This window comes from Rhinolophus ferrumequinum, chromosome X, assembly GCF_004115265.2.
Source record: "Rhinolophus ferrumequinum isolate MPI-CBG mRhiFer1 chromosome X, mRhiFer1_v1.p, whole genome shotgun sequence".
In the NCBI taxonomy this organism is placed as follows: Eukaryota; Metazoa; Chordata; class Mammalia; order Chiroptera; family Rhinolophidae; genus Rhinolophus; species Rhinolophus ferrumequinum.
Window position 1 is genome coordinate 113,708,219 of NC_046284.1, and position 13,797 is coordinate 113,722,015.

At 40.1% G+C, this 13,797-nt stretch overlaps 1 protein-coding gene across 6 annotated transcripts in view; it reads right to left on the bottom strand.

The window, feature by feature from the left end:
• Positions 1-3,729: 3,729 nt before the first annotated feature.
• Positions 3,730-13,797, bottom strand: part of REPS2 (RALBP1 associated Eps domain containing 2) — a 207,795-nt gene continuing 197,727 nt past the window's right edge. For all 6 annotated transcript variants that reach the window (XM_033109693.1, XM_033109675.1, XM_033109684.1 and 3 more), the window contains one exon: positions 3,730-9,205. In XM_033109693.1, the coding sequence (XP_032965584.1) occupies positions 9,137-9,205 (69 nt within the window). In that variant the 3' untranslated portion in view covers positions 3,730-9,136. The remainder of the gene's footprint in view (positions 9,206-13,797) is intronic.

Consider the following 13,797-nt stretch of genomic DNA (forward strand, 5'->3'; position numbering starts at 1 on the left):
GGATGCCAGAGGTTCCCACCTGCCCCCCCACCCCGTTCCCTCAGCCAGAAGCAGAACAGGACACTTTGAGAGAGAAAGAGTGGACTGTGCAGCACGGAGCTGTAAACAGGACAGAGGCATCACAGGCTCCAAGGGGCATCTTCTGCATAGAACGCAATGTGAACAATATCCCCTCGAGTTGTATGATGTGGTCGCCCTGGATATAAGCTATTTACGAGCTCCCATCTCCCTAAGGATTCTGAAATGCTGCCCCTTTCCCATTCCTCCCCATTGCCCATACACAGACACCCAACGCCTCCTGTAAATGATGCTTAGGGGAAAATAGATGGCTCACCTATCAAACTCATGCCTAGGAAGCCCGAGCCAGAAGTGACTAGGATAAAAATCTCACTTCTTCCACCGTTACCTCTGCCTCGCAGAAAGACCGAGATGCAGGCTCTCACCACACGTGGGTTGAGGTTCAAGCCAATGTCATTTGCATTTCAAAGGCCCAGCATCACAAATCTCTGTATCTGTATTTAATTTCATTCCCCAAGCATTATCTTTCCTCCTCTTGGCTTTCCGTCAGCCTTGTAGTTTTGATTAAGTCTAATACAGGGGTGGAGGCACATGCTCTGTTCCAAAGTGATGTACCCAGAATGGGAGTGGTCCACCCCAGGCACAAGAATAAGGGATGCATTCTCTGCAGAACATTTTAAAACAATAACAAAAACGGACTAAAAGTCAGTCTGCTCTTATTATCACCATGCACCAGGAATTCTAAAATGTTTTAGACACTGGTCAATGATAAAATGCTCCTCCCCCAATGAATATTCTGTTGGTCTATGTTCTAAACAATTACTGTGGCTATTGTTGTTTTAAATGTGTATATGTAATTTTATGTTTATAACATAAGCAACACTAGCAAGGCATAAATATTACATATATACACACACATATACACGTGTAGTATTTATGTCTTCTGCTGATGTTGCTTTTGTTTGTGATGCTGGAGAACACAGTAAGTCTCTATTTAACATCGATAGGTTCTGTGAGTAAGCAAAATGACGTAAAATGAAACCAATTTTATCACAACAAACTAACTGATGTATAAATAAGACTTAAGTTTCTACAGCATCTCATCAACATTATAACAAAACAACGTAGAATAAAATGACGTTATTTAAGGACCTGCTTGTACTCACAGGTGATTCTTGAAAATTTTTGCAGTTTCTGAGCCAAATCCTTTTTTTCTGCCAAATCTGCTAAGAGGATTTCAGGGCAAATAACTGAAGGTATATCTGGGTTACAATCTTAAAGATCCTTCTTAGTCTATGTTTGAAACAAAAATGGAATATCTGCAAATGCTAATGTTCACACTTCCAGAACACCTCATATTTGAAAACAATATGAAGTGGGAGTTTGCCATGGAGACGTTACACTTGGAACATTTTTGCCCCCAGGCTTGGGAATATTTCAGAATTGTTAAATAACCTCAACTGAGAACTCTTGTTCAAAAGGAACTGGATATTTCAGCTTCATTTCCAAACTCTTTATTTCTGCACTTTGACAAGCCTTCTTGCCAAAAAAAGAGACTTTCACCTCTCGGTCATCTCGGGGCCCCTGATTTCCCCCACCCAAAAAAAAAAAATGCTGAGGATGGAAAAAGTCTCACGTCATCCAATGGGACTCCTGCCTACCAGGGTTCAGTCCCTTGTGTTCTGGGCACTGGTCCTTTCTCCAAGTACACGCCAGAAGACATGTAACAAATCAAACAAACAGGCTGGGTTTATGTTAGAAACACTAGTTTACAATCTTCCAGTGAAGCATTTCCTTTTTAGGGGGCAGAAAAAAACCGGGAGAACACAAATCACTCCTGGAAGACTAGTGAAGTGACTTCATGCATTTGTGCTTAAATCTCAAAAGGGGCTGTAATTTCAGGGTGCTTTATGTCTTCTCATGATGTGCAAGGCCTTCCCATCTGGCCTTGTGTACAACTCTTGCCATTTCCCCCCCTCTACATGCCACATCCACCCGTGCTATCCAGAGGAGAATCTTTCGCAGTTCCCAGAATACCCCTCACTCTTACCCTCCCTTGCCTTAGCATACACAGCCCCCTCTGCCTGGAACACCCTCCTCTTCTAAGTTAATGCCTAGCCATTCTTTTAAGACTCTTCCATGAAGACTTCCTGGATCCCTACAGTCTGAATTGGATGCCCCTCCAGTGTGCTCTTTTTCTCCTGAGTTCACAGCTAGACTACATTTCCCAGTGTCCCTTGGAATTAACTGTTGTCATATGACCGAGCTTTGGGAAATGAAATATGCCAAGATGTGTGTCACTTCTGTGAAGATAAATTATATCCTCTCCACAATCTCTCTTTTCTCCACACGCTGGCTAAAAGCAGAAAACTCTCTAGCCCTAGAGGAAGAGGGAGGCACACGCAGGAAGAGTCTGGGTCCCTGCATAAGCATAAAGAAAATGGAACGACTATGACCACCCCCTGTGGACTGTAAGGTAAGTGAGAAACCAAATTCCACTGTGTCAAGCTGCTGAACACTTGGAGTTCTTTGTTACAGCAATTAGCTGACCGTGACTAGTACATCAGAGCACCTATCCCACACTGAACTGAATTCATTTGCAGGTGTCTGTGAGCTCCTTGAGGGAAGGGATTCTGCCTTGAAGGTCTCATCTCTAGCTCCTGTCACCGTGCTTGATACACAGTAGGAACACAGTACATATCTGTGGCAGGGAAGGAGGAGAGGGAACAAACTCATGAATGGACACTGTAGCACAGCAGTCTGCCCTGGAAACATTTTTATCCTTTGCTCCGAATTAGCTGAGCCCCTGGATGAGTATTTTGCTGCTGTGCACATTTCCTTGACTGTAAAATGGGGTTAGCTAGCTCAGAAGTTCAGCTTTAGTGTGCATCAGCGTCACTGGGAGGGCTTGTTAACACCCGGACTGCCAGGCCTTCTCCCCGAGTTCCAGACTCAGTTAGTCTGAGGTGGGTCCCAAGACTTTCATTTCTAGTAAGTTCCCTGATGACGCTGAGATTGCTGGTCTGGGGACACATTTTGGGAAACGCATGCCTAGACGGTCTCAGATCTCTTTCATCTCTGAAGTGAGTGACCTGGTGACCCTCACCAGTACTTGGGAAAGCTCAGGGCCTGGTGATCTCCAGTGTTAAGCTTATGAGCCAAATCGTGGATGCTATGTCAGAGTGAGTCTGGCATTCAGAACTACCTGATCAGAAGCAGCCTACGTGTGGCCCAACATTTACATCTACACTACAGAGTAAAACCCCCACCTGTTGGAGACTGGTGCCTCCTACAAATATTCAAATTTTAAATGTAAGAAACTGCAACTGAGATGCCAGATTACTTGGTCAGAAGCCAACTCTTCCTGATCCCTCCCCTTCGCCCCCACTCCAACTAAGGACATTATGATGGGAACATTTTTCAACAAAAAGAACACCAACAAGATAAAGCAAATAACCTGACCCCAAGCCAAGTTTTCAATTCAGTGGATCTTTAAAATGCACTGTGAATTAGCAATGATTTTCCATGACTGCCCGGTATGTACTGTGTACAGATATTTAAGGACTAGCTCAGATAGATCACGAGGAGGTGAAAATAACCAAATCTCAGACTTTGATTTAATTGAGAAAACCTCCAGCTCCTTTTAATATCACCTGCATTAAAAGCACAAGACCAAATGCAGACCATAAATATACTGACACCAAGACTCTATAAAAGCCACACTTAGTTATCATACATTTATTTTTAACAGAGCACCTCAGTTTCACATCATGTACATTTTCCAAAGTTCGAGATTCTTAACTTATGTTCTTCACAGACTTTCCAACAAGTGTGAAAAAGAGGCAGGAAGGTTAGCTTGAGTTTACAAGTCACAATCCAAATATAGGATACCCTATATTTATGTTTAAGATCAATATACATAATGTTCCCAATGCTTAACAAATGAATGAAGCTCTGGCTGAATAAAATATTAACACAACTTGTTAGCACATTATCATGAAAAGACAGAAGGCATCAAATATATATTTTGCTGTTACTCATTTTACCGTTCAATGTAGCTGTCGTGAAAAAATATACATGTTTGCTTTCGACGTTAAAATAGACCATCAGCTCATTATTTCTCCTGGCCCGCTGCTACAAAAACTAAAATGGCTCTTCCCGCCTTTGGCTCACTTGAACATCGTATTTGTGCTCAAGACAGAAAGGATGGTAGTGCTAAAGAAAAGGGTATGCTCGGCTCCCAAGGTGGGTGCAGCTGAAACCCTCACACCAGCTGCCTTAAAACAAAACAAAACAATACAACTCAGCTGACCCAATCGTCAGACAATGGGGTTATTGCATCAACTGCAGGAGCTTTGGGCTCTAGTCCTGTTGTCCAACAGAATGCCTGAGGGCATAACTGGTACCTGAACGTTTCCTTATTGTGGTCCCCAAAGTCCAATTCAAGCCAGTGTTCTCTGGTCTTCAGTCATAAACCCACTTTCTTCAACCTCACACAGCCATTAACTTAGCTTAGAGCAAGATAGGAGAACTCACAAAACACAAAAAATAGACACTCCTCTATGTTAAGAGCAAAGCAAGGCTCCTGTAACTGGAACAAGTCCTCTCAGTTGAAACCCTGCAATATCTTTTAGAAAAGGTTCCTTTAATATCATCTGTGTTAGTCAATGGAGAAAATAACTATAGAAGCCTAAAAGCAACTATCTACCTGGAATGTCTTGCTCACACAACAGACTGGCTGTTTCAGGGAATGCTTGGAAGGCAGCCTCTGAAAGCCTATTTTTGAGGAGGGAAGCGGCTCTTAGAATCTGCCATTGCTTTGGAAGTCTGGCCGTCCATGTCTGTTCTTACAGTTGCTGGGTCACATAACTAGATGCATTTCTCACTGCAAACCAGCAAAACAGGGTGGCTCGCAGAGTAAGACCCACACTCAAGTATCCCTCAGTGAGTGATCTGTTGGCATTGGTGGGCAGTCCCCCTTAGCTTGTGCTGAAGAAGAAGCAAGGTATGCCAGCTCAAGATTTCAAAGACCCAAATTCCCACTTCTTACTAGGAACTTGAACCACACTGAGTCATGATGCAAAAAACCCATAACAAAACACCAATAACTAAAGTGTAAATTCAAGTGATCCTTTGATCAGTTTTAAGAGTACATTTGAAACAGAATAAACCAGTTGGAAAGAGAAACCAGTTACTAGTATTCTAACCAGAGGAGAAAAAGGCCCCTCAACGGATATTTCATTCTGTTCACATTTATCATTTTCAAACCACAACCTACTGAGTCCTACTTGTCAATACTATAGAAAGACCTGGTTGCTATGACATTTGAAATTTTTTTATATGTTTAAAATCACATTCCCTTGGTGATATCTAGCCAGGAGGGGTGATTCTACTTTGTGTTGAACAAATGTTTTTAGCTCTAAGGCGTTATACTACAATTGAGATCTTTCAAACTACAGCTTAGAAGAAGACATTTGTAAAAGCTTGTCTTAATTGCAAGAAACACATCCCTGTTCCTGATTATTTTCTTATTGATCTTATGAGTATACATCTATTATTACCATGATTGTGAGATCACTTAACAAATAGACAATATCATCTAGAAGCAGACTACAGAATCAAGTCACATATGAGAAGAATGCATCATAATAGTTCAGACATTGGTAGGAAATCAAAGGAAAACTCATGTTTTTGATCACTCACCCTAAAGTATGCTGAAATTGAACATTTGCAACCCAAGTAACTAAAGATATACTGAAGAAAACTATAACTTATTACATATTGAGTTCATTTCAATCACAGTAGTCTATTTTAAAAACAAACTCCCATAAGGAATATAGGAATGGAATCTATTCAAAGCAACAGCTCTTAAAAGTTCTGCCAAGAAACTCGGTAATTTATTGCATCATGAAAGGTGAGGTGTTCAGAAGAATAGTTCAATCATATTTTTCCCTTCAGATTTTATTTTTTGTATCAATCCAAGAGAAATATCTAGATCTAAAACTCATTAAAACATGTTTTGATATTTTAAGACTGATATTTTAAGTACATAAAATTCAACTAGGTAAACAGAAGAAACCCTTCTAATCTAATTTTAGCACTGCTAGAGGCTAGAGGACCTAACTTAGAATCCATAAAATCATGCTGGCAGCCCAACTCTGCCAGTAGTTACCTCTTTCTATGGATTCTTGGGCTAGGAACTGCGGTTTCTCAGGGCCTCAGTTTCCCCACAAACAGCAAGAGATGGGTACAGGTCCTCTCAGCTCAGAATTCCTATTCTCCAGTGACAGGAAAATGGGCATAGCTTCCAGTTAAACTGCCTCCTCTCCCAGGCAGGCCCAAAGCACTTCTCAAATATGAATAAAGCAATTACATCCTTCCAACTAAAACAAATATCTGCCTGGAGGACAACATGTACCACCATTCCAGATATCTACCTTTTGGGTTTGCTTCATGTCTGCCGGAGAGGGAGGTTGCAAAAGCAATATGCCACACACAAGAGACACTGAGGTACCCAATACAACTGCTTTCAACTCCTATTGTGCTTTCATCCTTGGGAATACAGGACCCCTACGGAGAGGACCACTTAACAACAAGGTTATTAAATCCCCACAGATGGAGGCAACACTGGCCTTCTGTCCACAGAATTCTGCCCAACAAGCATGTCTAATTTTGGAGTAGTATCATAGAAGAGGTATAATGGTGATTTCAATAACCCAGCCTTCCTATAAATCACAGTAAAGGCTCAGAGAGACATTATCAGGAGTTATAGTCCTAAATCGAAAGTGCACATCCTAAAAAAACAGATACAGGATGAGCACTCGTTAGGTAATAATAATATGTAAGTATAAGTATGTGTATGTGTTTGTATTTGTTTTTTAATCCACTTCTAAGCTACTAATAAACTGTGGTCACTATAAGCCCAGTCACAAAAGTTGGGTATAGATTATTATTGGTGTGTGCTTTCATGCAATGCCCACTTGAAAGTATTAGTGAGACTGCGCAACTCATGGGGCTTTGATTGTCCAATGCAAGTTTGTTTGTTTTTTCATGAAAACTAAAGCCTAGTAAACAAAACCCCAGCCTCATGTGGCTCACTCTGGCGTTGGCTCAATGAGGAAGACATGTCAATATTTTAAAACTGCAAGATATAGAGTAACATTCCTTAGTTTATATGTCTGCTTACTATCTCGAGTGAGTGTATATGTGCTGGAAGATTATCAGATAAAGTGCACATACTAGTCTTTCCTGGATTGAATGTAACAAAAGGCAAACATGCTATAAAATGTCTGCAACAAGGACACTGTTGATAAAATTTGTTGCAGCCCCCAGATCTCAGAACATGGGAAAAGAGATTAACTTTGCACTGACCCATTCATGATCTTAGGAAGGGTTTAAACGGATTCCAAACCCTTCCTACAGGGATCCCCCCACACACACAAAAAAAGGCAGCCAAAAGGGAAGACAAAGGGGAATAGAGAAATATTCAAGATTTGTGATTTTCAAAATCAAATCAATTCAAAAGCTTTTAATATGCGCAGAACAGAATAAACAAAGTTTTTTTCCTTGGAAAAACATCATCTGTTTGAGCCTTTCTCTTCTGCCATTAAGCTATTGATAAAGCTTGCCAATGGAATAAGGAAGTATTAAATAAACTCCGACTTTTCCAAAAGCTGTCAACTCTATTGAAACCAATGGCTTAGTCTCATGCTGCAAACCTATCCTAAACCACTTCAAAAAGGACCCTAGGCACACCCCAGCCCTCTATCCTAAGAATGGGTGAAGTAGTAAAATGCTGAAGAGACAGCATTTCTTGCCATCAATCTCTCAAAGTGATGTTAAAGCTGGTGTACCCTGATCCCTGTGACGGCCGGTCAATTCCCACTTTCATCTTGAGCTCTCAGGAGACGCAGCAGCTATCAGAATTTCTATAGGATACTGACTTCTGCAATTCGAGCTCACTGTTTAACAGCACTTACGCTGGAGTCAGTTGGGCCCCTTTGGACTGCATGTAAACCAATCATTTCCCAAGGGTACACTGCACAGAGAACCAAATAGTTGTATATCCAGTATCAGAATTGGCTTTCTTTCATTATTTCTTCATACCCAATAATACACTCACAATCCAAGTTAAAATAACAGACAAAAATAATTACCAGAGATCATTGGATTGTTGGTAACAACCATTCCCCCCCTTCTTCCCGTTTGAATAACTGGGTTCAAACAACAAATATTTATCAATCCAAACAGTCTCATCAGACTCTCCTATTTGAGGTGTAGTTCCCAAATTCATGCATTTACAGATGTGTTATCCCATGCAGGGTAAAAGTAGAGATCTGGCAACTATTTATTTAATGTGATTGGGCAAGTTAAAGCACATTGCTCTTGTCCAAAAATGTACATGAAAGGACTGAGTTATCTGGGTTGACGGCCTAGCTGGGCCAAGTTCAACAGATCACTGACAAAATGTCCACTTTACAGGGGTGTAAAGACCCAGTAAGTCTTTGACATTCAGTAGAAAACAATAGTCATGTATTATTTATAGCTAGATATAATATCAAAATGGCACTAGAGAAGCAATTTTTGGCATGTGGTGGTAGAGGGCACAGCGCCAGTCTAAATCTGATGCTTTTGTTTTATTTTAGCTTTTGTTTTTATTATCATCATGCCAAAGACTATCCAGTTAGAATTCCAATTATTCAGGAAACCAACCTACTGTACATGATATACATACAAAAATAAAACAAGCATCCTGAAGGTACTGGTTATAAGGTTTTGTACAAATCATAAATTCTTCAAATAAATAATGCTATAAATTGCTATTTGCTAGAAGACTGATTTTTGGTAAGGAGCAACATCTAACACCTTGAGGAAGTATTTAAGAATGGGAGAGAAATTCCACGGATAATTACAATTTCAAGTGTCATAATCAGTTGTATTTTTCCACCACAGTAAAACATATGAGTGAAGTACAAGAGAAAAGGTGACATGGATTCTATTCCGCTGCTCACAGCTTTTGACACAGTCAAACATAGATGACAAGTAGTTGGATTGAAACATTCGAAGGAAAGATCTTGGCAGAAAAGGTCACCCACTATATTACTTGGACCTTAGGTGATCACAACACGGTGACTGGACGAAGTTGTTCCAATTGGTTTTCCAATGCAATCCGTTCTTGATGAACCTCCTGAGTTGTATAAAACAGAGAGAAGAGAGACAAAAAAAGCAAAGGGGTCATTTCCTGGGTTCATTCCCTACTTCATCAGATATTAAAAAGAAACTTATAACTGGACCTACAAAGATTTAAGTGCCATAAGGCTCAAGGATGGGTAGACTGGAAGGTATCATGTTTACAGCTGGTGACTACACAAAGGAAGCTTCACATTTTGTAATCTCTCAACTCCTTTCTGAAGATGATGAAATGAAACTGACTGAGCACCCCACCCCACCCCCACTCTCCCGCTGCCACTTCAATCTCACCCTCATTTTTAACAGGATCAGTGGCTGGCAGAGAATGTTAAAAATGAAAAGACTGATCAGGAGGCGGTAGAAAAGCAAAAGCAGACTCCTAATACTAAGAAGTAAGCCACCAGGGACTCAATTTCTAGTTCAGCCTCTGGTTTCTAATCCAGCACCATACTCAGACAGGTCTGAGGGATGAAAAAGTACACTGGTCATCCCTCCACCAAAGTCTCGTCCAGGCTCCTGCACAAAATACAGCTGAAGGTGTGACTTCTGGGTGAAAGGCAGAAAAAAGGATCAACAATATGCTATATGAGAATTCAAAGTTTCAGCCCTAACACAGATTTACTGGCAGGGACAGAGGGGGACACATAAAGGCATTCTTAAGTAGAATAAAAGTGGGAAAGAGTTCTATATAAAGGCTCAATTCTGAGATGCCCCACAAGAACCAAAATGCTAACAGCTAGCATACAACTCAACAAGCATTTATTCACTCAGCTTCCCACCTGCCCATCCAACAGTCTTTGACCTCTATCTACAATGATTTTGCTCTAGGTTGCTGGTACCAGCAAAGAACAAGACAGATCAGACCAATGCCCTCATAGGGCTTATACTCGAAAGGCTACAGAAAGACAATACATTTAAAGAACAAGATACTTTCAGAAGGAAACAAGTAAGATGATGTAACAGAGAGTAATGGGGAATCTGGGGAAAAGGTGGAGGTGGCGGTCAGAAAAGGCTTCTTGGAGGTGATGCTATTTGAGCAAAGACTTGAATGAAGTGAGGGGTGAGCCATGTGAAGACATGGGGGAAGGATATTCAGGGAGACAAAATGGCAACTGCAAAGACCCTGAGGGAGGGAACAAACTTAGTGTTTGATGAACAAAAAGATCTATGTGACCAGGGCAGAAGGAGCAAGAAAGATGTTGGCAAGAGGTGACGTCAGAGAGTCAGGCAGGGGACTTATGGGCAGAGTAAGGAATGTGTACACCATTCAAAGTGCAGGGGTGCAGCCTAAAGGGCTCTGAATCAGAGAAAGCACATGGCCTGATTTGGAATTCAAGTTTTTCACTCTGGCTACTGAGTAGTGGGGCAAGAGTGGAAGCAGGGAGCAGCTGGGAGGCCACTGCATGGACCCAGGTAAAAAATGAAAAGATTTTCGATTAGGGTAGCAGCCATGAAGATGGATAGAAGTGGATGGATTCTGGATATATTTTGAATCTAGAACAGATAAAACTCGTTCATAGAGTTGATGTAGGAGAGAAGGGAGGGGATTTTGAATTGAACAAGTGGGTGCTGGTAGTGGCATTGAGAAAAAGAAGACTAGATGAGAAATAGGCATTTCAAGGAGAGGCTGGGGAATTAAGCATCTGAGGTGTATATATTATATACATTAGGAGAAACAGTTCAGTACGCAGTTGTAAATGGATGTCTAGCACTCGGAGGAAAGAGAAGTAGGGCTTAAAATATAAACTTAGGGTCGCCAGGCTATGGATGGTCTTCAAAGCCATAGGACCATATGACATCATCTAGCAAAAAAATATATAGATAGAGGTTATGAGTAAAATGGAACTGAACACATGCACCATACTCATTCCCTTCTGGAACGCTACTAAAAAAAAACAAAAAAAAATTATTTTCAAGTCACAGACACACAAGGACAGGGAAAGCAAAAGGAAAGAGGTAATGGCAATAAAATTTGTAAGCTGGAAGGCAAACTGATGAATGGTAAATGACTTAGCAAATCCAAGAAAAATAAATGTGGAGATTCTACCAGTTGCTGAATATGTCTCTTCCAATTAAGCATTATGGAACTGAAGAAATCACCACAAAGATTCAGGAATCCACTGGACCCACTGTGAGGTGGACCTAAGCTATAATTCCACTGATCACCTGACCTCCACAAGCTCCTACTCTGCTTGGTGCATCACAGTGACATTTTGGGTCTCCTGGAATTAGTGTTAGTTCAGAACCAGTGTCCAGTAATCCCCATAAAATCTGATTATTCCCTTTCCCCAGTGCACAGTCACCCTGACAAATAGTCACAGGTTTCTTTGGGAAAGCCTAGGAGAAAGATTAACAGTATAAAATTTTGGCTGCATAATGGGGTCATTCCTTCTGGGGACCCAGATGCCTCTTTATTCAAGGGGTTCTGCATTTGTAAACTGAAGAGTTTGGGAGTTGATTGAGAGGCTGTGAGTAGAGCTCTGTTTTGATGGTTAATCAGACTTGCATTCACCAGACCTGGAAGTTTTTCAGTCACAGATCAAGTAAAGAAAACTGAACGGTAAAGTAAGCATGAAGATAAAAAAAAGAACCAACCTGATTTTACCCAGAATAATCCCTGAAATACTCAAAATGGCAGCACCAGATACCTATGAAAGTAGGCCTGAAAGAGGGCAGGAGGACTCGCTAAAATAAGTATTGGTTGAAAGTCTGCTTCAGAAGCAATTATATTTCCAGATCCTTTCTGCCACCATGGCAGAACGCTGAAGATTTATTCCTTGAAAAGGTAAAAGAGAGGGTCCCAAAACATGCTATTAACTTCCAATGAGTGTTTTCACACTCCTTCTAAATATAAGCAAAGAAGGACCATCAAATATTAAAGGAAAGCATCGAATGAGAAATACACACAACAAAATAAAAAAAGCAAGTATTCAGGAAGAAGGAAAACACTATCATCAAAAGAAGATATTACAACAATGAGACAAGAATAGGATACCATCAAAAAGAAACAGAACAAAAAATGAACTTTATTAAACAAGGGGATATTTAGAATTTAAAATTAAGTAAGGAGGAGGAGGAGGAAGGAGAAGACAACGATGACAACGACAATGAAGACGAAGACGACGAAGACAAAGACGACAAAGAAGACAAAAAAAAAATTTAAAGAACTGAACTAAGAAGTCCAATGTCTGAAAAACATCAGCAAGGGAGAACAGTGAAAATGGCAGGGAGGGATAATCAACAGCAACAAAAGTAAAGAAAAGTCTCAGAACTGAAGAATATGGGTTTCCAAATTAAAAGGCCTTACCAGTATAGAGACCGATGGATGAAACTGACGTACACCAAAGGAGAGAGAGAAGGAAGGAAAAACAAAACCAAATAAAGTACAAAATAAAAATAAGGTCACATACAAAGATTCATAAAACAGAATGAAGTTTAACATTTTAAAAATAATTTTATTCTTTATTATCATACGCTAAAATTGACTTTTTTCTTTTAGTGAACAGTTCTATAAATTTTAACACATGCACCGACACATACCCACAAAGAGGATGCAATACATTTCCAATAAGCAAAAAGCTCTCTGATCCTACTCATTCATATACAAACTCTCACCTCATACGTAACCCCGGACAACCACTGGCCTATTTTCCAGCACTATAGTTTTGTTTTTTCAAGAATGTCAAGTAAAAGGAGTCATGCAGTACATAACCTTTTGACACTGACTTGTCTCACTCAGCATCGTGTCTTTGAGGTTCATCCAAGTTGTGTGCATCATTCCTTTTTACTGCTGAGTACTACTCCACTGTGTGAATGTACCAGAGTTTATCCATTCATCCTTTGAAGGACATTTGGATTGTTTCCAGGTTGTAGCTATACCATAAAACTACAATGAACATTCATGTACAGGTTTTTGAGTAAACATAAGTTTTCATTTCTCTAAGGTAGATATCCAGGAGTCGGACTGCTGGGTCATATGGTAAGTGTATATGTAACTTCATTAAGATACTGCCAAATGATTTTTCAGAATGGGGTACCATTTTGCATTCCCATCACCAATGCATGAGAGTTCCAGTTGCCAGCACTTGGTGTTACCACTATTTTCTGTTTTAGCAATTACAGTACGTGTGCAGCGGTATGTAATCATGGTTTTCATTTGCATTTCCCTAATGGCTAATGATGCTGAATTATCTTCTCACATGTTTATATGCCATTATTATATCCTCTTTGGTGAAGCATCTATTCAAGTCCTTTGTCCATTTTTGAGTTGAGTTTTGAAAATTCTTATTATTGAGTTTTAAGAGTTCTTTATATAATCTAGATACAAGTACTTTGTAAAATATGTGGGTCATAAATGTTTTATCCCAATCTGTAGCTTGTCTCTTAATTCTCTTGACAGTGTTTTTGGCAGAGCAAGTTTTTAATTTTGATGAAGTCCAATTTATTGATTTTTTTTTTTATAGATTGTGCTTTTGGTGTCATTTCTAACCCCACGTCATGAAGATTTTTTCCTGTATTTTCTTCTAAAAATTTTATACCTTTATGTTTTACATTTGCATCTATGACTCATTTCACAATCTTTGTATAGGG